This window comes from Stegostoma tigrinum, chromosome 8 (genome assembly GCF_030684315.1).
Source record: "Stegostoma tigrinum isolate sSteTig4 chromosome 8, sSteTig4.hap1, whole genome shotgun sequence".
NCBI lineage: Eukaryota > Metazoa > Chordata > Chondrichthyes > Orectolobiformes > Stegostomatidae > Stegostoma > Stegostoma tigrinum.
Window position 1 is genome coordinate 47,838,458 of NC_081361.1, and position 26,969 is coordinate 47,865,426.

Below are 26,969 nucleotides of genomic sequence, written 5' to 3' on the forward strand. Positions count from 1 at the left end.
CAGGTTCTGTTTGATAATATCCATGCAATAGTTGCCCTCACCTTGGCTCTTCCTCTGAAATCTGGCTACCAGAACACCACAGGCTTTGAATCTCACAGGACTGCGATGAAAGTTTGCCTATTATATTAATCAGCAACAAACACTGTGGAAGGGCCAGCTCCAAACTGAAATCTTAGAGAAAAATGATAAAAGATATTGGCAAAATTCCGTCAAAGGTCAAAGCTGGCTGAATCAAGTATTTCATTACTATAATCCTCAGAAGAGTTATTAAAAATGTGACACACCAAAACTCAAATTGACAAGTACAATAATTAAAATAGTTGCTCTATTTTGATTGATAACCACTATTAAATGCCATTTAAAGTGTACACTTTTTGCACAACAATCTAGGGTTTTGACTGCTGGCTTTAGAGGTGGCTTCACGCAAACCAGAATCAGAAGACAAAAACAGGACATTCATTCTTTCTCTCTTTGCATCATCCTCATCCCCAAATCGTTTTTAAAAGTACAAAATTTCTGAAGAAATGAGGTAATCAGTCATCGAAGTCAATATTTTTATCTTTAACTTCTAATTTATAGACTGCAGCTGAAGAATGAGAATTGATGAATTACAATACTGAACTGCTCACTACCATGCTATCTTTCACATACTTATGGGAAGAAACTGGTTCACATAGTGCCACAGACTATGTTGTTTTCGTAACGGTAGGTAATGTCTTGGCCTTTGAGTGGTACTCTGATATCAACAAAGAAAGCCAAATCGGCTGCTCAGATGCAAGCCTGCTGCACTGCCTATTCTAGAAATTCTTGGAAGTCTATCAAGCATCCTGTGATGCGATACCATGCAAATTAACTCTTCTCCCTTAATTGCTTAAAATCATTTAAAAACAACCTATTTAGTTGGTGGAATAATGGACCAGACTCAAGCCCAACTGCTGCAAATAAAACTATACACAAGGCTACACTTGCTAGCACAGGAAATTATATCAGGCAGGAAATGCCATCAAGAGCCATCAGCTGTTTGTGAATGTAATTATGATAGAGAATTTTCTTTGCTATGTACCACCAGCATAGTTATGATTTTATACCAAGTTCATTGCACTAATGTGAATGTTACTTCTCTCACATTTCATCACAAGCCAAGTAACCATGCAAGCCCATGACATTCATTAACGTTTCTCTAAAGCAATTTTGCCGACAAATGTATTCTGTTCCTTTAAAGTGGAAAAGGATTTAGCTTCATGCAGGTAGTTATTTTAAGGAGATTAGATCAATGTTTTTCTACCATGAACTCACCTGGGTTGACTTGTAAAACTGTCTGCACAAAAGGCCTGAAGGACAGCAGCTGAGAGACAAGGGCATCCAAAGCAACGGGGAGAATGGAAGCAATTTGATCATATAGTCCATCAGACAAAACCGGTGCATACAAACTGGGAGGAAATTTACTGCACAAAGAATTAACGAAAAGTTAGCATTTTCCACAATATGCAAAAGTGATCACATTCCTACGAATTTTTATTACACCCATTCCCTTGACTATTATTGCAAAACTGATTTTAAAAAATCAAGCTGAAACATTGTAAAATATGGGCCAATCTCTGTTGGAATCTCCACTTCCAGCACAAATCAAACAAAAATTTACAAACTTAACTTCCTATGATTTTCCAGGCCAGACTTTCAATTCACAATACATCTCAACTTAGATGGCAAACCATGCATGGAGAATCTTTGAAGATGATATGCCCTTTTTCTTTACGCACTGCACACATTCCAGTAAGTAATCAAAAGTTACTGACAGAAGATAAATGTGTAATCTAAGCCGGAGAAGGAGCAGGGTATCAGATGGTTAAAAAGAGTAAGACTGTAGATGGATTAGAGGGCAGGTAGCAGGTAGATGAGGGTGTAGAATAAGAGTGGGTAAGGGAATGGAGTGGATTGAGGGATTGCAATGTGGAAAGTGGGAGGCGAGATCAAGTGGGGGTGTTGGTGGGTCAGTAAGAATGATTCAGGAGTCCAGTAGAGAACTGAGGTGATCCATAGTAGAATTACCCAGAAGTCAGAGCAGGTTTTAATCATTCAACCTTTCCTGGGCAAGAACTTAAGTAACAGAGTTGAACCCTCTTAAGTCTTCAGCTCTACCTCAAAGTTAGCTACTTTTTTCAGAGGATTCTACAAGTAGGGCAATTGCCACAATAAGTTTAAACATGGAACAAAAACAGATGCTGGAAAAGCTCAGCAGGTCTGACAGCATCTGTGGTGGAGAAAACAGAGTTGAACTAACTCTGTTTTCTCCACCACAGATGCTGCCAGACCTGCTGAGCTTTTCCAGCAACTTTGTTTTTGCTCCTGATTTACAGCATCCGCAGTTCTTTCAGTTTTTATAACTCTAAACATCTTAGACAATTACCACGTAGTCACAGTATCAGAACTTCTAAGAGATCCCATTGCTATCTGCTAGTGGCTGTTTGATCAGCCAGAAATCACAAGATCTGGGCCATCAATTCTGTTTCTCTCCTTTCTAATGCTGCCTACCCTTCTTCAGTAATATTCACATACCATGAACAAATAGTGAAAAAGAAGCATTCATTGATAGAGTCATATTCCAACATGGGTCAGCAACAACAGGAAGAAGGGGAAAACTGAGTGGAAGAAACAACCCATCCAAATGGAATATTGCCCACCAGATTTTAAACCTCTGACATTCAATCAGGCTGTGTCTTATCCGTATTCTAAGTTTACTCCATAGATCAGTGATCAAATACTAATGTGTAGAGCCTTACCTGTACATTTGAAGGTAAAAATGGTGCAGGTGATGACAAGACCTTGAAAGAAAGTCAACGAACTCCTAAAATTGAGAGAGTGAGAAACAGAAATTGAACTTCGGTTGATGCTGTCATCAGATTATACATGAAAACGCAAGTTAACTTTAATTCAATAGAAACCATCATCTGAAAACCTCAAATGCATTTAATTCATTCAAAAGCAGATTATTAAAACTCATGGCACTTTTATTTCTATTGTAAATTATAGTTAATGGCAAACATAATTTAAAATTTAGAGCTTCCTTAGATAGATATTGGTGCATTAGAGGATAATTTATCCAAAATATGTAGAGTGCCGCATCTTTCTCATGAAACTAATAAAGATATCCATTCTTACTATGCACTGCTGAGCCAGTGGTGCAACAGAACAATACTTTGCCTCTCATTATTAATGTAGCAAGTAGAAATTATAATTTTGTAATTTTGATCAGTAGGACTGAATGATCTGTGCGAAGTAATTACATTCAGATTCTTCCTTTCAAATAATCAATCTAAAAATAGTATTATGTCTGAAATGATTACAAGAACTTAACATTATAGCTCTAAACAAAAAGGAAAATAGCGAGCATTTAGACTTTTACTAAAATTCTATATTTAAAAGGTGTGGTTTTCACTGGTGTAATATACATTTAAGATCATAAAGCACACAGAACAGGAATAAGCTGTTTAACCAGTCTGTTCTGCTGTTCAATGACATCATGGCCAATCTGTGACCTAAGAGAAACTACCCACTTTCTCCCCATATCCTTCAACAATGCTGTTTTCCAAAATTTATTCCTGAAATGCCTAGCTCTAAATTTGTAGACAATGCCACCTAGACCTATATACTCCAACCAGACAGAATGGTTTCCCCCTTCTACACCATCTGTTCCCCAGGCACTACTTAAACCTTCCAAATTCCAGCAATACGACTCTGGTTTGTTAAAGCTCCCCTTAATTTAAACCTTAGAGTCTCAGCATCATTCTGGTAAAATTGTACTCCACTACTTCAAGATCAATGTATTCCACTAAAGGTGTGGTGCCATGCTGACTAACCAAGGATTTGAATAACTGGCATGATTTCTCCTCCTAATTATTTCTTTCATAAATGACAGGTGAGTTGGATTTGAAGTACTATGAACTGTAATCCTCACTCCAACATTTCTACTTAATGTATTTGGCCCATTCTATTGAGTTACATAAAATATGACACTTTCAATGGCTGCAATTGGGACAGTTCATGTATAATTACTAGGAGTTTCATATAGGAATGTGAGGTATGAGTAGTTTCAGACTGGAGATCATTAACTCTCTTGCTTACACTGATGTTTTACCATTCGAATATACAACTTTATTTAATGCACGTAGTGTCAGTGAGGGCAACTGAATACTTCTTTCAAATGATCCAACTAGGCACAAGTGGCTGAATAGACAACTTCTGTATCATTATATAAAACTTTACTTCAGTCCTTCAAATTCAAGTAATAATGAGCTTTTTTGTTTTTTTTTTCTGTGCCAAACCATGACATTGTAACGATTTACTTACATGGACAATCAAGTTTCTTGGATCTCTACTGCTTCTATTTTTTCCACTTTTTAGCAATTATAGATACTATCCTTTGTAGGCCACATTTACTAATATGGAAATTTATTTGCCATAACTTTACTCACTCACCTAATCTAATAACATCTTTGTAATTTTCATCTACACTGTTTACAATGGCTTATTTCATCATCACATATGGATAGGTATTTTTCTATCCAATTACACAAATCCTTAATGAATAAAGTGAATAGTTAAAGTACCTCAGTTTTTTGTGGAAAGGTAGCAATTGCAACAATTAGAGTATCTGTCCAAATTTCCTGCTCCATCTCCTGTGGCACAGATCATTTCCTAAATAAGGTCAATAATCTAGCTTCAAATCCATGTTGCAACTCATTGTTAACATTCTTTTATATGGGACTTAAAATAACTGGAACTACAAAATGTTTATAGCAGAAATAAAAGTCATTCAGCACATCATATCTGTGCTGGCTGAAAAAATTAGCTGCCCATTCTAATCCCACTTTCCAGCATACAGTCTGAATCCTTGATATGAAGAGAATGGTTGTCAATTACAGGATTGTGTCAATAATTTGGCTGAGTGCATGGAAAAATGGAAGTATTTCAGAGCAGATCCAGATTCCTTTTAAGGGTTTCCACTTCAACACCAAACTGGGGAGCAAATTCCACACACCCATCACCCTCTGGGTGAAAAAGTTTTCCTCATCTCACCCCTGAAACCTTCTTACAATCACTTTAAAGTTGAGCCCCTAATAACTGACCTTTTTGCTCATGGGTAGTCATAGTTTTGCTTTTCTTTAAAAAAAGGAAGGTCATAGCTCACTAACTAAATTTGACTTTTTGAGAAAGTAATGAGAATTGATGAGAGTAGTGGGGATGTTGCAAGGATTTTAGATTTTCAAACTCTTGCACAGCAGACCGGTCAGAAAGGTATGATTGCGAAATTTGCAGACAATGAAAAAAAATTGTTAGGGAAGTTGATCATGAGGATTGTATACAATACCTCATCCAATGGTGGGAAGCCACCTATGTACTTTCTTTTGCCAACTTATCCATCCATTCTGTCATCATCAGCGACATAAGCACACAATGCCAGAACCTTTACTACACCAATCTTCGCAATACCCACATGTTTACCGTGTATTCCCTTACATTGATTTCCTTTCCAAATGCATAACCTTGCGCTTCTCTGTAACGAATTCCATTTGTCACTTTTCTATCCATGCAACCAAACTATTGACATCATCCTGCAATTGACAGCCATCCTCTTCTCTAAAGTACCAGGCCAATTTTTTTTGGTGTCTGCAAATTTCCCAAACTCGTCTTCTACATTTAAGTCTAAATTATTAACATATACCTCGAGCAGCAAAGGACTCATGAGGAACAGCGAGGAAAACCACTTTCCATTCATAAAAACATCTGTTGAATTTTAGACTTTGTTTCCTGTCACTGAGCTAATGTGGAATCCAATTCACCACATTCCCCTGTATCACACAGGCTCTAAGTTTTTTTGACCAGTCTGCCTTGTGGGAGTTAGTGAAATGGTCTACAGTCCATGTAGAGAACGTGCAGTGCACCACTCTCGACAATTCTGATTACTTTCTCAAAAATTAAATCCATTTAGAAAGATTACAGCCCTCCATAAAATAGTACTAATTATCCATGATTAATTCTTGCATTTCCAACTTAATCCTCTGTGTTTTGACTCAAGTAATTTAAGTACCATTGAAGTCAGACTGACAAGTCCAAAAACTGGCCTATCCCTCACACCCTTTTTAAATAATTGTCAATTATTCACAGACCTCCAATCCTCCAGTACCTTGCTGATAACTAGTCAGGATTAGAACGTGATCCTCACAACACTGCTATTTCCTATAACACCCCAGGATATAATTCATGTGTCCCTGGTAATTTATCCAAAGAAACCAAGTCCCTTCAGTAACTTTCTTCCGATTATGCTTACTTTATCTCATAGACCACATTCCTCCTCTTGATCTAGAATGTCTGCATCTTTCCCCCTCCTTCGTGGAGACAAAATACTCATTATGAACTCCACCCACATCATCTGTATCCACAAACAATACCATATAAATTTCTACTGAGCTCAGCACTTTCCTCCTTCATCCTCTTGCTCTAATGAACTGATAAAACATCTTCAAATTTTCCTTAAATTTACTAATCAATTTTTTCTTCATACCCACAGTTTTCCGTCATCCCACTTCATCCCGGTACCTTCTATACTCCAAGTCATTTACTTTGTTCAGATTGTCATAGCTCTACTTTTCTGCTTTACCTCAACCTGCATGCTTCTGGACATGCATTTTCTGAAGAAGGGTCTAGGCCTGAAACGTCAGCCTTCCTGCTCCTCTGATGCTGCTTGGCCTGCTGTGTTCATCCAGCTCTACACCTGCTATCTCTGCTTCTGGATAACAGTGGGTGCTAGATTTGACAGGACCATTCTTATTGTAGGGACTGTTTATACTGTCTCCATCAAATCCTACTTTGAAAACCTCCCACATATTTTAAGTAGCTCTTCCAGTCCACCTTTGCCAGATTATTGCTCAGCTTTGTCCAGTTTGACTTCCTCCATCATGGGATTTTTACCTGTGTTGTAACTTTATCCCTTTCATGTGCTACATTGAGAAATTATCCAGGTTTGTTCCTAACATTAACTCTAGAAATGTGCCTCCCATTGGGTTTATTATGTGCTTTCAGCAGTCTCTGGAAGCGTACATAATGAACGTACACAGACAATCCCTGTCCAATGCGTTCATGATCTATTCAAAAAACTGAATTAGCTTTGTCAAGAATGACTTACCATTACAAATCTACACTAGTTTTTCCTCTGACCAGTTGAAAATTATCAAGATGTTCAGTTGCTCTATCCTTACTTATAAACTCTCATAATTACTCAACAAACAGTAAGTTAACCAGTCTACAATTCCCTGGTTTCCCAAGTAGCACAGTGACATGTACAAGTTTTGAATCTAAAAGAATACTCCCAATTAGAGAAGATGTTTGAAAAATTACCATTCAAGAACCTACAATATTCATATCTGTTTCTGCTAAAACCTTTGAAAAGAAGCAACCTTGTCTGTGAGATTTATCATAGCTCAGTGTCACAATTTTCTTCATTACAGTTATTTGCCATGCATTAATTTTATGAATCCCAACTTCAAATTCGAAATTCATTTCCTTGGTAAGTCATATATATTATCTGTTTCCCTACTGTAAACAAAGTGATCATGCACGTCCACCATTTTGTTATTTTAAGTTAGAAATATCACATTATCAATTTTCAAGGGATATAAATTGCTCCTGACCATCCTGCTTTTCCTAAAATAATTTAAAAATCAATACTTGATAATAGCTTGTTCTACCTTGACATAATGCACCAATGTGTTGGCAAAAAAACGGCACAGCTTCATGGTCTTCTGGAAAAGTTTGCAATCAGTTGTATTTGCACTGCCCTAAATGAAGTGCAGATGTTTAGTAAGGCATAAACCTCAGTTATTTTTCATTAGCTCATGAAAGTTCATGTATAAATTATAAATTCAAACCCTTGTAAGAGTTAACTCGTATCACAGCAAAAATTTACAAAAAAGCAGTTAAAGCACTTCCATAACTATATCTAAAATGCCGAAGGGTTTCAACATTCTTCTGTTTAAAGACATTAGGAACTAGTTAGTAAGAAATGACAGCAAAATGAGTCAATTTAAACAAGTAGTGAATATATAAAAAGGAGCAGATGGAACAAAAAGGAGATGCTGCTATATTTAGGAAGTACAAACAAATTTACTTGGTGTATCTAAACAAAAGGAATTTCAGGTTGTTGGCTAAATTTGGTGGTAAAAATGGTAAATTCTGAACAAGTGTGTTAGCATTTGGAAAATTAATCGAAGAATAAAAAAATCATTGGTAGGACAGGTTGAGAGAGAAATGTTTCCTATTGCTGATCACAGTCTAACACACCGCTTGGAAACTGCATATATAGGCATGATCAGCTTGGGTGCAGTATTGCTCTTGTGGACAAATTACCTGTTGGATTGCAATATTTTAAGCATTTAAGCACACATATGAAGAATGACTATTTGAGTGATTTGCTGTTGGTGCTTATAGCCTTCAATTTTTATTAAATTTGGAGGTGGAGAATTTACGTTCAGAGCCCATAGTTCCAAAGACACGTTATTTCATATTGTTTGAATAAGCCAACGGCTAGAGTGCCTTTTTGTCAGGGTGGGGTAAACAGAGTGAGCACAAGAGCGAGCATACGCAAGAGAGAGAGATGGTGAATGTTGATGGCAAGAGAAATCTCATTTCCATCTGAAAATAAAGTTGACAATGATTTCCTTGTTCGACCAAACTATTCATTAAAATCTAACATATTGGTGCAACATGACTATTTTCAAGAAAGATTCTTTTGTTTATTTTAAGTCTAGCACATGTCTCTCATTTGCTACAACTTGCTTTTCCTCTTTCTACAAACCTGAGTAACACATCTTCATTCAATACATACAACTGGACTAGTAAAACACCTTCTTTGAAAGAGTCGCAGTTCCTGGGTGTTCAATCTTGCTCGAACATAAAATGAATTATTGCCACCAATCTCAATTATTTACATTTGCTGGCAATGATACTGCTGCTCAAACTGGGGCAAATCTTGGAAAACCTGCCCCAGAAGTGATTGGTTTTACTCTCGTGAGAGCAATATTGCTTTCTAAACATAATTTGTCAAAGTCAGGGCTATCAGTGGCTTAACAGTTACTGTAACTGGTGAGTTAGATAACAATTGATAAAACTCCTTATATTTCCCTATCTCTACATCCTCAATTCTGTCTGTATAACATAAATGATCAGCTGAGTTACTTTAGGAAAGGCTAACTAAAACACTTTAGGAGCTGATAATGCTTCTGAGAATGGTGATACTCAGCTGATATTTATTAACTGAAAGATGTCATACATAAAAATAAGATTCACACTTAAAACCAAGAACCAATAATTACCATTCCTGTAGACTGGTGAATTTGTTCAGCTAACTGCAGACACGAATTGAAAGAATAGAAAATGTCCTCACAGAGACCAGTAACAAGCTCATCATGTGGCAGCTTTGTCTCGATTAATGCCCGGTGCTTCACACTTATTCTGAAACAGAATGTCAAGCAGTTATAAAAAAGCATAGTTACATACGGTATCTTCCTCCAGCCAAATGAATGAAAAAGCAGTTCAATTTTAAATCTAAGACACATGTATGCTTTGTTATAGTTCATTCTGCATGTTCTCCTTTCATTAAGTATGGTGAGAGGTGGCCAGCAATTAATAGATAAGAATCATTCGTACAGTAATGTCTGTTTCATGAAGAAATATCTTTAGAATTGGGTGGGGCAAGAACTATTTTTGTAAACTATCCTAAAACAACAGCGCTGGTCTTCTGCAAAACAAACCAGGGGGCATTGGGTGACAAAGAAAATGTTTTACCAATGCAGTTTGTACTTACTTAATAAGGAATTTCCATGTGTTAGCATGTAGAGCATGATCCATTTTGGAAATGACTGAACAAATCTTCAAAACATTGTGAACTACTGAAAAATGGGATAAAATTAGAAGTAAGTATACCATAATGCCAAAACTACAATGATAAATATTTATTTCAAATATTGTCAATATTCAAGCATTATCATCATGTTAATGAGTCAAGTGAAGCCAATTTCTCAGAAACAGCATTTTTAAAAAATTGGTAGCAGATAAAATTTCATGCAGAGAACTGTGATGTGATGTATTTTGATTAGATGGACAAAATTTTACAGATGACAAGGTTAAAAAGGCATATTATATGCTGGGCTTTAGAAACAAAGAACAAAGCACAAAGGCAAACTTATAATACAACTATATTAAAAAAGCAATCTGGGCTCTACTCTTTAGAAAGGTCATGAAGGGATTGGACAGGGTGGAGAAAACATGAAAACAGCGGCAGGGATAAGGGATTCAATTACATGGATAGATTGAAGAAGGTGGCAATGGTGATATCAGGTGGTTTGACAGAAGTCATCAAATTCAAGAGCGATCCAGATAGAGAGACACTATTGTCACTGACAGAAGAGTTATGAACCAAAGGACACCAATTTATCATGAATAGCAAACAAATGAAATATAATACTGGAAAGAGTATTTTTTAATAACTCAAGTGGCTGTTATGTGGAACGTGTTTCCGGAGAATGAGATGGCGGCAGATTGACTCGGATCTTTCAAATGATAATTGGATAAGTACATGAAGATGAAATAACTGCAGGGTTAGAAGCAAAAGGTACAGAACTGGGAATAACTAAGCTATCTTTTCAAAAAGCTGGGACAGACAAAACAAACTATCCTATCTTTTTACAACTTTAAGATTGCAGTCATTTGCTTATCTTTCCATGCAATGAGTGCCATAAAATGTATACTTCAGTGAATAAACTGCATTTCAGTTGGTCATTTATAGGTAACAATGACTGAATACCATAAATCAGGAAAAAAAACGATATTTGACGGTATTAAAATTTAAATCATTAAAGAAGTCCTGGATGCACAAATCCTCCTTCATGTATCTATTCTATTTATTCACAACTTCTGCTTGGAATAAGAAGCAATTTCATCCTTCAAATAACTAACACAGCAAGAGGCGAAATGAAAGGCTGCAAGTTGAACAGAAATTGATTTTGATGTAAAGACTAAGGTGATATAGGATTAATGACAAAAAAACTCACCATCACAATGATATGAATTGGATTTATATTCATGCAAGTTGACTTGCCATTTTATCAAGAATGTTTATCAATGAAAATTAAGAGTTACAAAAACATTGTATTTCACAGTTTGTTAGGTTATGGTTTCTAAAGTACTAAAGAACCTTGGACAAGAAACATTGAATGGGGTTTTGTTGTGAATGGTGAACAAATGAAGCCAATACATGCCTACAAATTTTAAGTAAACTTTTGAACAGTAGCTTACTGGTAAATACCCACTGTAGGGGATCTGGCAGATGTGTACCTCCTTAATTAACAATTCTTCAAAGTGATTGCTGAGTAGTAGAGAGTCTGAACTGGCAAGCTCAAGTTGGGACATAGAATTTACTATTCTAACAGGTACAGAAAGTGACACAGAGAAAAATTGGATTAAGCGAAAGGAGATAAAAGGGAGACAAAAAGAGAGTTTTAAAGTACCTTTTTTAAAGCAATAATAATGGAAAGCTCATGGAATGCCACACCATGCTTGTAAACACTCATTTTCATTCCCAAAGAGATTGCTTTTATAGAGTCATACAGACATACAGCACAGAAACAAATCCTTCATCCAATGCATCCAGGCCCACCTTATATCCTAAATTAATCTAATCCATTTGCCAGCATTTGGCCCATATCCCCCCCAACCTTCCTATACATAAATCCATCGAGATGTCTTTTAAATATTGCAATGTATCAGCCTCCATCAACTCCTCTGGCAGTTCACTGTATACATGCAAATTTTGGTAATTAATACTTTCAAGTCATCAAGAGGGTGCTCAAAATGCAATAAATAGCTTAACATTTGAAACAACTTTATTGCCCACCTACAATGTCAGTCTAGAGATCTCATGATAATCAATGCATTTGAATGGAGAGCCAGATGTGAGATGTCACTTTTGCATGGTGGCAAAGGGGCAGAGCATCTCAGTGCAAACTTTGGATAGTTATGTTTAGCTGTGTTTATGCACTCACCAGAATTTGCTTGCTCTTTGTTTGCATAATTAATAGCGACATCATTAGCCTCACCGATATATTCACAATAAAACACAGTCCATCGTAATTCAGGTCTACCTTATACTCAACCACTGTGTAATAAAGTAACACTTATTTGCAAACTGATAGATCAACAGAAATCAATGGAAAATATCAAATACTTTTAATGCCCATTATTTTTAAGAAAGCATTATTGAACCTACAGACAAAGTCAGATGAGTTTAAATAAGCAGTTTTTTTTAAAAGATAGGGATAACTTCCAGAAAAAGCAGACAAAAAAATTAAATAGAACACTCCAAACGTACCTACCACCATGCATGCAATATCATCACCAGAAGCACCTGTTGATTCCAAAACTATCCGATCCAAAAGTTCCATGAACCCCTTCTGAAGTGAATATGCCTCCTTAAATAAAAACTGCAACAGGTCCGCGACCAAGTGCAGGTGACTACTATACAAAGTCTCACTGTCCTAAATACAATTAAAATGCAGAGCTGTCAGCAAAGGACAATCACATACAAGACAGACAGTTTATTAATGTCATGACAAGTCATTTGTGGGAATTCACTACAAATATTTCAGAATTTGGTTTTTTTACACTTGAGTACTTGGCCTGAAGTAGAAACCCAGTGAAGTTTAATGCCCTCCAGTGCAGGTTTGGTGGGAAGGTGACAAGTGAGGATTCTACCACTTCCCTAACCTCTGTCCAGATTAAGACCCATGGACAGCTTTGCCATCCCAACTGAGGTTCTGAAGGGAACATGATCGTCCACTTAAGGGTCTCATCCTACCACTGTTGGTATTAACACAGCAGCAGACAGGGTACACAACACACAGGAAGCTCAAAAAGTAAATTTTGTTACTGTTTCTTGAAGGGTCCCAGAGCAGGGTCCCTAATTCAATGTTTCATGATGGGTTGCTACTGAGAATCACGCTCTGTTTTAATAGCATCCCCATTGCTCCTAACCCCTCAATCCCCCTTGCAATTCATCCACCAATGCCTTGGTCCATCAGTGATTTTAAGTCTCTGGTGCTTGTAATCGTGACTGCATCCACTGCTTCCCTGCTATCAAGTGACGAAGAGCTGCTGGCTTCTGACTTGCCAGCAGATCTCAGTGGATGGGAACCCCAGAAATTTCAGTTCTGGGAAAATACTGCCATTACCTAGCTATGTGCCATGTTGGCACTCAATTCCCAGGGAGATGAGATAGAGCTCTTATCAGCTCTTGAGCCTGCAGTGGAGATCATCGTCATCTCCATTAAGTACCGCCCACAGTTTCGGATATAATTTAATTTCAAAAAATGTACAGATATTGGCTAGCCTAAACAGACTGTGCTGAATAATTAGAATAAAAACATATTATAAACAGTGCAACTACCAGCTTTTACAGGAGAAGATCTATTCTGTCTGTTTGAATCAGTTCCTGCCCTTCTACTCTCCCGAGAAATAATAAAAGATGAGAAGAGAAAAACAAAATAGAAAAGAAACATAGTAACAGCAAGAGAACAAGAAACTAACTTGAATTTTTAAAGAACCTCTAATGTTCTTTAAATAAAAAGCATCAGAATCAAAATACTACATTTCTATTTGAGTCAATGTTTCTTCAAAGAGCTGGTGAAGATGGTAATTTTAAAAGGGAGGGAAAGGTAGCTAGACAGAAAGGCTGACTTGTTTGCTAGCATGCATCACATGGTACCAGCACTAGGAATGAGTTAAAGGGAAGAGGTGGGTAATGTTTAAAAAAGCTCCAGTAGTACTTTGTGGGGAATACACAAGTGAAATACCCAGATTCAATGTTATAACAGAGGGTAATGGGGGGAGGGATTGGGCATGTAGGAGGATAAATCTGTCCCAGAAAAGAGCCAAAACTAACAACATTCTGCTATTTTGTTTAGTAGTCAGTGTTGTATTTTGTAGAGCTAACAATTATGCCTCAAAAGATAGAATATTGAGATTCCAGAAACATGGGCACTTGTTGTAAAATGATACTGCAGAAAGGCTGCATCAATGTGTCTTAAAAAGATAAAAAAATGTCATTTTTTGGATGAACGGTTAAATTGTAACCCTATCAGATTTGTCACATCAACAGGAATGATCCCATTGCACTACTTGAAGAAAAGCAAGTGCACCCAGTATCTGACATTTATGCCTCAGCAAACACCACAGATACAGATTATCTACTCATTTCGCTTCATGTTGTTACTGAGACTGACTGACACTACAGTATCTACATCATAACAGGGACAAGACTTCAGATTGTAGAATTGTTCGCCAAGCCGGTGTGTTGGGTCGCAGATATTACTCTGCTAGGTAACATCATCAGTGAACCTCCAGTGAAGCGTTGGTGCTCTGTCCCACTTGTTATTTATATGTCTCGGTTTGCTGGGGTGGCTGGTATTACTTCCGGTTCTGTTTTAGATTGAACAGGACCCGGTACACAATGTGTTTGTTAATAGAGTTCCAGTTGGAATGCCAGGCCTCCAAGTATTCCCTGGCACATCTTTGTTTAGATTGTGCTATTATGGATGTGCTGTCCCAGTCAAATTGTAGTCCTTCTTTGCTCATGCGTATTGAGACCAGTGACAATTGGTCCTGTCTCGGTGGCAAGTTGGTGTTCGTGTATCCTTACTGTCAGTTTTCTACCAGTTTGGCCCATGTAATGGTGTTCCAACCAGAACTCCATCAACAAATACATTGAATTGGACTTGATATACAAACCACTGAAAAACAGAACCAGAAGTGATGCCAACCACCCCAGTAAACCAAGGCACATAAATAACACTTGGGACAGAACACCAACGCTTCACCGGAGGTGCACTGACGATGTACCTAGCAGGGTGATGAAATGTGCAAACACACCAGCTTATTGAGCAAGTCTGCAACCTCTTATCCACAAACCGAGTTACAAATCTTCACAAAACTTCAAATTTTCTCTATGACATGAAGTAACTACATAAATGCAAGTTTTTTTTTCTAACTAGTCAGTCTCAATTGAGGTTACCGATTTCATCTGGTATTTTCCAATTTAAATTTTTCAGCATTTGTAGTATTTTGCTTTCGGTAAAAAAATTTCCTGCCCTTATTCATCTATCAGAAAGAGAACAAATTCCACTTAAAAGGGATGATATTCCTTATACTTGTTCAAGTATACCAAAAGTTCATCCTTATAAACACTGAATGGGAAATATCCAAATAGAAAATAAAATATTGCTGCAGATAATTTCAAGTATTTCACCTTGCAATGACTGAAGGTATTCTTCAGGACATGAAAGACAGCCAGAGATAACGAATGCATGCTTTTCAAGGTTATAGCTTCAAGAGTGCACATATGCTGCACAATATTCATCAGAACTTCCAAAAGTTGGATCTGAGTCTGGAAACAGACAGCAACAAAATTATATTAGCAGCTTATAGATGAAAACATACAGGCATCACAAACCTTGTTTGAAAATATTCTGATTTGAAAGTACTCAAGTCAAAATCAATATTTTCAATTTCAATTGTTTTTCCACAGGCCTTATAGCATTGACAGATCTACCAAAATACTATTGTGGGGGGAGCAGGGATTAATGAAAATAAAGTCTACAAAAAGAAATAGAGTACTAAGCCATGGTAAAAGAAGTTCCATTTCAGCATATACATTACACTAAATTTTTAATTCATTTGGCATATGAAATTTCAATACAAGACAGCTGGTCAGTCACGACTGTCTTCAGAGCAATTTCAAAGACACTCATGAAATAAATGCCACACTTATTCTTACTTTCTGCATTAGGCACTGTCTTCCATTATTCTATTCACATACTTTGTCTAACTCATTCCACAATTTCCGAATTGCCTGCTACAATTTCATTGCTTTCCATAGCTTAATATAATCTTCAAATTTGACTATTTTGGATTGATTATCTCAAACCAATTAATTCATGCAAATTAGGAACAGTAATCATGCCAGTGTTGGTCCATGAGGCATCCTAATCAATTTCTTCACTCACACTTTCATAAAAAGTACACATTTTCCATCTTTCAGCCTCTTTTTCCATTCCAAGGACTTATATGGAATCCCCAAAGTTAAGTTTAACAAATAGCATTAGTTTTGAAACTTTACAAATGCCATTCCAATGCTTAGGTATGCATCACTGTAGGACTCATCACAATTCATTAGTGATGTCACTTCCTCAAAGGAGTTGCTTAAATCAGTCAGTCAATCAGAATCATTCATCTGAATCCACGTTGATTACGTTTTACCAAGCTTTTATTGTATATGTAATCTTCAAGTTTACTTGTTATTGATCAGATTTAATATTTTACAAGGAATAGAAGCAAAAACTAATGGCTCTGTACTTGCACGTATTTGAATTCAATCATTCAGTGGATTATTTACATCAGTAGTATCACTTAAAAACAGTAATTATAACATGATGAGTAACAAGAACAACTTAAATACTAAAAGGTCTTACCTGTATTGCGTTCCTCAGTGCTGCCTGCAGTTCGGTATTTTGACTGGACAAAGCTCCTGCCTGTTGAGATAACTTACCGGCAAGTTCATCAAACAATGTCATTGCCTAGCCAGAAGAATAAAATCATGGATTTATTTTTCAGTTGGAAATCATTTGTGGTTATTGAAGCTGAAATCCTGAGAAAGTAACTTTAAAACTGGTTAAAGAAATAATATGGTTAACAGTGTGAAATTGCAAGATTTTCTTTTGATTTATTAACAATAAAGCAGCTCTAGCACATTGCTTATTTTATATCTTGAGCAAAATCCATATGTCAGTTAGCCTTACATACAGCAGTAAATAGCACCATAAATCAACAGAAACTGAAGGGTGATGGTCTGGATCTTCAACAGCTACCAATGCCCACGGTTTGGCCTCTGGATATGTCCAGTTTGTTTGTGCTGGAAAACAAAGCTAGTTTATTTCAGCCTGGATGATACTGAAGAGGTCTCACTGCCTTTAGGGTAGAGAGAATGGAGACAGTCAGAATTCCTTCTCCTGATCACCAGGCAGCGAACCTTCCAACAATGAACTAAAAACGAAGTAGGACCCTATGCAGAAATATCCTGATACAGTTTGATGGCCACTTGGTCCCTATGAAACAGTTATTGAACAGGGAGCGATTGCCACCTGTGAAGAATACTGGCAGAATAAAACAACTCAGGCTGCCTGCTTTTGGAATTTTTTGTTTTAAATAGTATAAGCAAAATAAATAAATATTCACTCAAACTGGAAAATTCACATACCTTGGGCAATATCTGAGAGAAGAAGGCAGGTTCTATATCAAAAAGGCTGATGTGAGGCAGAAACTTGCCTGTGAGAATCTTCAATACTCCTTTTAAAAAAAAGGGGGGCAATTTTAGTCCTTGATCATCTGTAGAATCTAGAACACAGTCTCAGGATTTGGCAATTTATTGTTTAGGAATATTTATTCAAAAGGTTGTAAATCTTTAAAACTGTTCATTGCAAAACGTTGTGGATAATTCACTGTTAAGTGCATTTAAGGCACAGACACCCATTTTTATTTGGTCTAAGGCAATCAAGATACAGGAGAGCAGACAGGCAAGTAAAGCTGAGGCAAATGGTCAGCTTTGATCATAACGAATGACAGAGGAGCATGGAGAAGCCACACAGTTTATTCTTTGCGAGAGAGGAGCAAACACACCAGATATGATAGAGATGGAGGCTTTAGAAAGTAAGGTGAGAAGGATTATGCAGATTGTTGGGCTACTGTACTCTTGGAACAGAGTACATTTGTAATCTGTGCAAGTCCTATTAACAGAGGTTCTATAAAGAACACGTGGAAGGGTCAGAAATGGACTATATAAGAGACAGAAGGTTATTAGAGCTTTAAAATCTCAAATAAATGTGAGAAAAAGAGTCAGAGCAAAAGCAAGAAGTGGCACTAACCATTACCAATTTAGTGTAGGAAGACAGTCAAGGCAAGCCTAGTTAGGCATAAATAAAAATAGCGAATACAAATCCTTTGGGTTCTATTGCAACATCATACATTTGAAAGACTTTGGAAATCTGGAGCACACAGGGACTTAGGAGTCCTGATCCAGGATCATCTTAAAGTTTAAGAGTAGGTTTAATTGTCAATTTGGAAGGCAAAGACTAGAGTCCAAGCGCAGGGATATGCTACTGAGGCTGTACAAGTATCTGGTCAGATCACATTTGGAATTTTGTGAACAATTTTGGGCCCCATGTCTAAGGAGGGATGCACAGGCATTGAAGGGGGTCAGGGGAGGTTTACAAGAATGATCCCAGGGATGAAGGCGTCTCACACGAGGAGCAGTTGAGGACTTTGAGTCTGTACTCAAAGGAGTTTAGAAAGATGTGAAGATGGTGGAGGTGGGACATCTCATTGAACCTTACAGAATACTGAGAAGCCTAGATATAGTGGAAGTACAGGAGATGTTTTCACATCTTCAGAGCGAAGGCACCATTCTTTAGAACTGAGATGCGAGGAATTTCTTCAGCTAGAGAGTGGTGCCACAGAAGCTGTAGAAGCCAAGTTATGACAGAGACGAATAGGTTCTTGATTAGCAAGGAGATCAAAGGTTATGGGAAGAAGGCAAGAGAGTGGGGTTGAGAAACATACCAGCCATGATCAAATGGCAGAGTAATCTCAATGGGCCAAAAGGCATAATTCTTGTCCTTTAGTTTATCAACTAATGGAAAGACATGACTGGGATCAAGAGTTTGTTTAGTATTATAACTATTTCAAACAGGTTAAAACAGGTGCTAATGTTAGAATGTAAAGGGAGTTGTCTCCAGAATGGAAAGGAGGAAAATGAAGCTGGGAAAACTGTCAGATGCTACCAAGATACAAATGAGTAAATAAAAAAGTAATGGTAACATCAATTTGATTGGACAGGAGGAGACTGAAAATATAGTGACAGTTCTGCTAGTGTGTCTCATGGAATAGATGGAAAAAGGCTGCGTAGTCAGAGAGAGGAAGACAAGATCTCCAGAGACATGAAATTTTTTCGTAGTATGGGAAAGCATCTACTAATCTTGCATACCCTTGTGAAATATATAGATTTTTATAATCATTCACCATAACAAAGTAGAATTGTAGAAGATTCACAGAATCCCTAGAATGCAGCAAGTGGCCCATCAAGTCTGCACTGAACCTTCAAACATCCACACCAGATCCAGCAACCCCCCACCCATATCACCGTGACCCCACATTTATCATGGCTAATCCACCTAACCTGCACATCCGTGGGCACTACAGGGCAATTTAGCATGGTCATTTCACCTAACCCTGTACACCCTTGGACCGTGGAAGGAAATCAGAACTCCCGGCAGAAACCCACACAGACATGTGAAGAATGTGCAAACTCCACACAGTCACCAACGACTCCAGTCTCCATCAGTGCAAAGTTCTCATTAGTAACCCTGTATAGATTGGTTTATTTTTGTTGACTCAAAGGTACATACTAAATACGCGATAATTCTATAGCAAATTCATTCTCAACTGTTACCAATTTTCGAGTCTCAAACCTACTCAGTCCGCAGTCAATGAGGGCATAAGTCTTTGGATAACTGTTATATGACAACTTATTTTTGTTCAAGAAGGCATGAGAAATGGGGAGGTACGTAGTGTCAAAGCTCAAGATCACCTACACTCATATTGAATGGCGAAGTAGGCTTGATGGGCTATATGGTCCATTGCTGCTCCCGTGCAATGTGCTATTGTGAAATGGAATAAGCCAAAAATATAGAGATAGGTTTATCACCGGGAAGTTGCAAAGGACTCAAGACATAAATTACATTTAGATAAATGGTAAGAAGCAGAGTACTTTATTTTGAAATTTGTCCTCTGTATATATTTTCTTAACTGTTAAGCATTTAAATGGGAGGTATTGTACAACTATTATTTCAGCTCTTGGTCCTGTCTATGTAATTATTATGCCCTACAAAACAATAAGACAGCTAACATGTATAATCAGTACTTACTTAATTGTTCGTTACTGCTTTCGTTATTCTGATATATAGAGTAACTGGTGTTAAAGACAATATCACAAATGAAATATAAATTGCTGTCCAATTACATAGGTGAAATTATATTTAAAATTACGCATTGTTAATCATTGTTAAATACTGTAATAGATCATAAGTCTTCAGAATAAAGTAGGCTATTTGCCCATTAACTCTATCCCAACATTGAACCAGATCATGGTAATAAAATGTGAGGCTGGATGAACACAGCAGGCCAAGCAGCATCTCAGGAGCACAAAAGCTGACGTTTCGGGCCTAGACCCCTCATCTTCTGAGCACCTACTCTGAAGTCCCTTCTGAATCTTTTATGTTTGCATGTTTCAATAAGATTATATTCCATCTGTCTAAACCTCAAATGAATTTATGCTCAAACTACACAATATTAGCCAAGTCCTCTGTCCCAGGAATTACCCTAGGGAAGCTTCTCTGCACTGATTCCTATGCTAATATATTCCTCCTTAAGGGGAACAAAACTGCACACAATATTCTAGGTGCTGTCTCACCAACATCTTGTACAGTTATAGTGAAACATCCCTATTTTTATACTACATCCTCTTTGCAATAATGACGCATGTTCCATTTGCCTTCCTAATTATTTACATAATCTGTATGTTACCACCTTTGATTTAAGTACAATAAAAAATTGATTCCACTGTACTGCAGTATGCTGCAGGCTGTCACCATTGAAATAATAAGCTGCTCTGTCTGTCAAATTGTTGTCCACTCACTTGTTTATTTATAACCTATTTATATCACTTTGCAGACTCTTTGTATTCTCCTCATAACTTGCTTTCCTACCGTTGCATCTTCAGAAAATTTGACTTCAATTTGTCCCTTCATTAAGTCATCAAATAGTTGAGGCCCCAGAACACTTACTTGCAGCTCGCCAATAGATATTTAGTCAATTTGAAATTGATCTATTTACCCCAACTTTCACTTTTCTGTTAGTTAGAAAGTGCTTAGTCTGTGCTAATACATCACTTTCGACCCAGAAGCTCTTATCTTTTAGTTGTAACCTTTATGTTGATCCTCATCGAGCACTTTCTAGAAATCCAAATACATAGACCTACAGAGATAGTAGGAACTGCAGATGCTGGAGAATCTGAAATAACGTGTACAGCTGGATGAACACAGCAGGCCAAGGAGCATCAGAGGAGCTGGAAAGCTGACATTTTGGGCCTAGACTCCTCTTCAGAAGCTTCTAGTCCCATTAGTTTTCCTCATACGTTTTCTCTGGTGGTCATGATTGTTTAAAATCTGGTGGTAAAAGTGGGAAGTGGCACAAGATGAACTGCTCCTTCAGAGCAAGCACAAACAAGGGACCAAAAGGACTTCTCTGATTCCATTCTATGAAGTTTCTTCCTTCGTTTTTGTCCCCTGCTTTGTTTTTCCTTTTCAACCGTGAAGGTGGATACAAAATACTTGTTCCGTCTTTACTATTTCCTTGTTTCTCACAGTCAATTTCCCAGTTTTTTTTTTAACCTCCAGGGGACCAGCACTCATGTTAACTACTCCTTTCCTTTTTATCTAATTGTAGAATCTTTTTTGCTTTTAAATGATTCTCACTAGTTTTCTCACATACTATAACTCCTCCCTTTCCCTTTTAGTCAGCCTTTGCTGGCTTCCAAAATTTTCAAGACAGGCTACCGCTAATCTTAGCAACACTGTTTTCAATATGACACCGTCCAAAATAGAATCTATGAAGTACCGTGCACATAAACATTTCAGCTATTCAGTATGGAAAAGCCACTGCAGGACAACATCATCCAGGACATTAGTTTCAAAGAACACATTATGAAGTCTAATGATACTGTACCGAAACATGCAACACAACTTGAGGCAGTAACACATGCCCCTTCACAGATTGAGAATGAGTATGATCCAAGGAGACAATTGCTCTGCCTGGCAGAATCTCTGCTGCAGTCTTGTGCATAGCCAGAAGACCCTGTAAAGAGAGAATGCAGAATCCACTGGTGCACTCAAAGCCTTTCACAAGAAAGGAGCATTACAGTGCTATTAGATATTTAACAAAATACTGACTTCATTAGTTTGACGACAGCCAATTCAATTATTCATTAGTGGTAAACTCTTAAAAAGAGACTCTTTTGGGATTCCTTGCCATTCAGTGTCACTGTTAGTAGTTTAATTAAAGTATGCCTTGCCTTGGTCAAACAGAGTTTAACTTCCAGTACCGGTGGAAAAAATTAAGGGAATCATCCTAAAGACCAAGAATAATCTCACAAAGTTGGTTAGTGTTTATTCCACTAAAAAAATGACTTAACTTCAAGTTACTAAGTGGCTCTGAAGTGCTTTGAAACATTCAGTTGTTGTGAAAAGCAACTTCTAAATTCCAAGCTTTCTTTTGATTTAAAGCTGCATGGCATATTAGATAATTACATGGCTGAAACTGGTGGTGTCAATGAAAATGTGTTTTAGGTATTAACCCAATTCCAAAAAGAATAAAAATGGGACATTGTTGCTCTGTGTCCGATTGCATTCTGACTGAGGATTTCAACTTTCAAATTATTACTGCAGCTTTTGTGCAAATGCATTAATTGAGTTGCTTTTGCCAGGTCCAGAGATGCTCCTAGTTGATGTTTCCATAACTTAACAATAATTTTTAATCCCATAATTCATTACCTATCACATTTTTAAAAAAAAATATACATTACCCCATTCTTATGAACCAAGAACACTCACTTGTTAACTCTGCCAGAATGCTTGCAATGACCATTCCAGCTTTGGTAATAACAAATCAATACCATACATCAGCAAACAATTAAAGGATATAATAAGTTCGGAAAGAACAGCTCCCATCTTCCTCTTACACATCTCTTCATTCCACAGGCAGACCTCTTCTAATAGACTATTCTGAGACATCTCAAAGGTTTGAAGATATTCCAGATTAAAGAAAAGGCAGTCTTGTATGTGCTTTTCGTTAGGAGTAGTCACAGCCGACGTTTACAAGTATCTGACATTTCAGCAATAATTGACGACTACCAATAAGGCCTGTTCTCGAGGATGAAACCAGGGTGGCATCATTAGCTGCCAGTCGTTTCCGTGGAAACCGGTAAACCTGTCATGAAATTCAATACAGCCCCGCCTTATATTTTTCTCCGTCGTTTCAGAGAAACCTTGAACTAGTTGGTGTTTAAATACAGATGCAGTACTATGCCAATTGAGGACTTAATACAGTTGCCCTCCTCCTCCCGGCTCGGGACAATCTCCAGCAAATCGTAGCCAGCGGTGACTAGTGCGCATGTGTGCAGCATGCCTGTGCGCGGGGAGGGAGCGGGTGATGACAGCTGCTCTACGGCGCATGTTCATGACCTGACCGTAGAGACAGTTGATCAGTTGCGTCTGCACCATGTCTCATTGTATGCTTCAAGATTACAGGTCCCTAACTCCATTTGTCAGCAAAATACTGCGGATATTGGAAATCTGAAGCAACAGAACTGCTGGAGTAAAGTCATATCGCACTCAGAACATTAACTCTGCCTGTCAGACTTGTTGAGTTTCTCCAGCACCTCGTTGTTGTCCTTATGTTCACTGCATTTAAGAAGGATCCCAACCCCAAACGTCACCTTTCCCGCTCTTCTGATGCTGTTTGGCCTGCTGTGTTCCTTTAGCTCCACACTTTGTTAACTCTTATTGCTTTCAACCCTATTGCCTCTGACTAATCTAATGATAATTCCTGGTAACGTATTGTCGTGGCTCCTCAAATCATAGGGAATGTCACTGATTTACAGTTCTTGTTAATATAAAGTTAGAACTGCTGTAAATCCTAAAATTACTCAAACTAAACTCATCAGGAAAACTTGCCCAAGGACACTGAACCTCCTCTGCAACAATGTGTTCTATGACAATTAAGTCTTAGATTGTATTTAATCTGATGTACCAACATCTAAAAGGACAGACAGGAAATCCCTCAAGTAGAAACCAGAAAGGAAAATTTACCGATTTTAAGAAGTTGAAAAGTCAGTGACTTGTCTAACAGAATGCGTGTGCACTGTATTTGAAAGTTGTTGGTGAAGATTTACTTCAACATATGGAGTTGTGATATTTTTATTTGAAAGGTTAGATAACAGGTTTCCAAAGGTAGTTGTCATATTGTTATCGGGAACAAAAATAAAAGGTGTTAGGGGAGCTCAGCAGGTCCGGCAACATCAGGGAAGAAAAATCAGAGTTAACGTTTTGGGTCTGGTGACCCCTACTCAGTCTACTGTTTTTGTTCACAATTTACAGCATCCGCAGTTCTTTCGGATTTTATTTGTCATATTATTATGTTTCTCTTTATTTATTATCATTTATTTTGTCTGATCATTTTAACTTTTATTTTGCTTTTTAAGTATAATGTGATTCCATATAGATTTCAAAGGTTTAAATCTTAATCTTAGCTTATGTGCTGTCTAAATCACTTAACAGCTTCACTATACATTTGCCTGATCATATTTTCTGCACAAAACATAAATTTCACAAGCAGCTTCATAGCCAATTGATAAAATTTAGGAGGTGAATTGTTTTCCACAAATTCATTAAATTCCGTATTGAAAGGAATCTCCTTCCACCAAAATTGTTCACATGATCTTGACATTATCGACCAGCGCTGTAACATTGATAGCTAATTCAAAATTTGTTGCATTTGAAAGAACATAATTTTACAATTTCCCTAAATGCATCAATCATATATAAACTGACTAAATGCAGAATACTCTGTCTCATGAAATCTATGTATTTTCAAATCTCTTGGTGATAAGAGCAAACTTGAAAAACATTATTCAGAGATAGTAGGAACTGCAGATGCTGGAGAATCTGAGAATAACAAGGTGTAGAGCTGGATGAACACAGCAGGCCAAGCAGCATCACAGGAGCAAGAAAGCTGACGTTTCGGGCCTGGACCCTTCATCAGAACTGGGAGGGGGGGGAAGGGGATTCTGAAAAAAAAGGGAGGGGGAGGCAGATAGAAGATGGATAGAGGAGAAGATAGGTGGAGAGGAGACAGACTGGTCAAAGGGTTGAGGATGGAGCCAGTAGAGGTGAGTGTAGGTGGGGAGGTAGGGAGGAGATAGGCCAGTCCAGGGAGGACGGATAGGTCAAGGGGGCAGGATGAGGTTAGTAGGTAGGAGAAAGGTTTGGGGCTTGAGGTGGGAGGAAGGACAGGTTAGGGAGGCGGGGACGAGCTGGGCTGGTTTTGGGATCTGGTGGCAGTGGGGGAGAGATTTTGAAGCTTATGAAGTCCACATTGATACCATTGGGCTGCAGGGTTCCCAAACAGAATATGAGTTGCCATTGCTGCAACCTATGGAAGGCATCAATATGGCACTGCAGGAGACCCAGGATGCACATGTTGTCTGTAGAATGGACTTCAAATTTATGTTTTTTAAAAAATGATTTGAGAGAAAAATGTCAACTGTTTATACACCTGTTATACCATTTGAATTTTAAAATCTGCAGAATGCATGAAAGGTCTTTCCTTGTCCTAGCTTTACTTCACTTAAAATAAGTTGAATTCTTAATTCAAATGTACCAGTTCTCATCTTTACTGCTGAGTAACAGAAAAAGGACTTGTCATTGCATTTTAATGAGCTTTTAAAAATGAATGTTGAATGCTACATGTTGACAAAAACATTTTTTAGAAGAAAAAGATAGAGAACGTGCAACTGAGTTGTAGTAAGGATATTTTTTTCTTCCCATCTGGAAAACCGGGTAGGGAAATAGATGGCTTAAAGTTGTGGTAACTGCCAGTAAGTGGGAGGATAGCAGTTAGATAGTTTAAAAAAAGGTGTGGGGAAGGTGAAGGCAAAAGGGATGATGTTGTTTAGGGTAGTATTTCCTAATGCTTCATTCAAAATTGGGCACTCAGCTGTCACTGGTTCCATTTCCATGTCCAGCAGCTGAAATTAAGAGATAGATGTCGGAGACCCCTCTCTGGACTCTATACTTCCTGATTTCCTATTTAACTCTCATTTTTGAATTGCCCTGATGCTCTAGTACCCTCTCTTTCTCAAATCTCTACATCTTCACAACCTCCAAAATATTGTGGTCCTCTATGTCTCTTAAGCATCTCTAATATTAATCATTCCACAACTGGTGGCAGTTACCAAGACCTACAGTTCTAGAATCCCAACTATGCCTTTTTCACCATTTTGAGATACTGCTTAAAACTCATTGCTCAGCCAAACTTGTAGCTATCTCCCTGAAAGTCAATTATATAACCACCTTCCTAATCTTGCTTTGTAATAGCCACTTGGATCACTTTCAGATTGTTGTTAAGTTTAAGGTACTTAAAAAAGTTACCATGTGCAAGGTGATGGGTGTTCTGTTAATTAAGTGGTCGTTATGTTTTAAAATAAGATATTAGTACAATAAGAATATTTTAATTGCAGTAGAGAAATTCTGATAGCTCTGGGCAATCTTGAAATCTACGAAGCGTACAGAGACAAAGCAATATTTCTTGGCTCTGAGCAGGGACTTGTTGCTCAGTGCCAGGGATCATTCACAGCTCTCAGCGATTTTTTCCATGCAAACAATGATTCCTAATTCTCGCTCTAGTTAAACAATCCTTCCTTACCCTTGGTAAACAGTTTTGCTGTCTTTGGTTAAACTGTGGTCTGATTGCGTTGCTACCTGGCAGCTGTTGCTGAGTGCTGCCACCATAACAAACCCATTTAGTTCACTAATAAACATCCTGCAAAAATTAAAGGTAGCTTGTCAAAAATAACTCCATCAATTTAAAAGACAAGTAGAAGGTTTATTTTAACAAAGTTCAATAGCACAAAGATTAATGAATAAAACATTTTAAATAATGTAAGGGCGAAACAGGCGTCTGCATTGGACAGTTGTAAC

At 37.6% G+C, this 26,969-nt stretch overlaps 1 protein-coding gene across 3 annotated transcripts in view; it reads right to left on the reverse strand.

Annotated features, from left to right (window-relative positions):
- firrm (fignl1 interacting regulator of recombination and mitosis) overlaps window positions 1-23,369 on the reverse strand; it is a 66,099-nt gene extending 42,730 nt beyond the window's left edge. The window contains exons 1-12 of one of the 3 annotated variants that reach the window (XM_048539406.2): window positions 22,914-23,369; window positions 20,082-20,121; window positions 17,360-17,448; window positions 16,575-16,679; window positions 15,353-15,490; window positions 12,422-12,587; window positions 9,860-9,941; window positions 9,369-9,507; window positions 7,746-7,835; window positions 2,781-2,845; window positions 1,297-1,445; window positions 42-171 (exon numbers count right to left, since the gene is read on the reverse strand). In XM_048539406.2, coding sequence (XP_048395363.1) covers window positions 42-171; window positions 1,297-1,445; window positions 2,781-2,845; window positions 7,746-7,835; window positions 9,369-9,507; window positions 9,860-9,941; window positions 12,422-12,587; window positions 15,353-15,490; window positions 16,575-16,679; window positions 17,360-17,448; window positions 20,082-20,121; window positions 22,914-23,003 — 1,283 coding nt within the window. In that variant the 5' untranslated portion in view covers window positions 23,004-23,369. Of the gene's footprint in view, window positions 1-41; window positions 172-1,296; window positions 1,446-2,780; window positions 2,846-7,745; window positions 7,836-9,368; window positions 9,508-9,859; window positions 9,945-12,421; window positions 12,588-15,352; window positions 15,491-16,574; window positions 16,680-17,359; window positions 17,449-20,081; window positions 20,122-22,913 lie in introns of all 3 variants that reach the window. The other 2 variants (XM_048539405.2, XM_048539408.2) reach the window with 2 other exon arrangements.
- Between the last annotated feature and the right edge of the window lie 3,600 nt (window positions 23,370-26,969).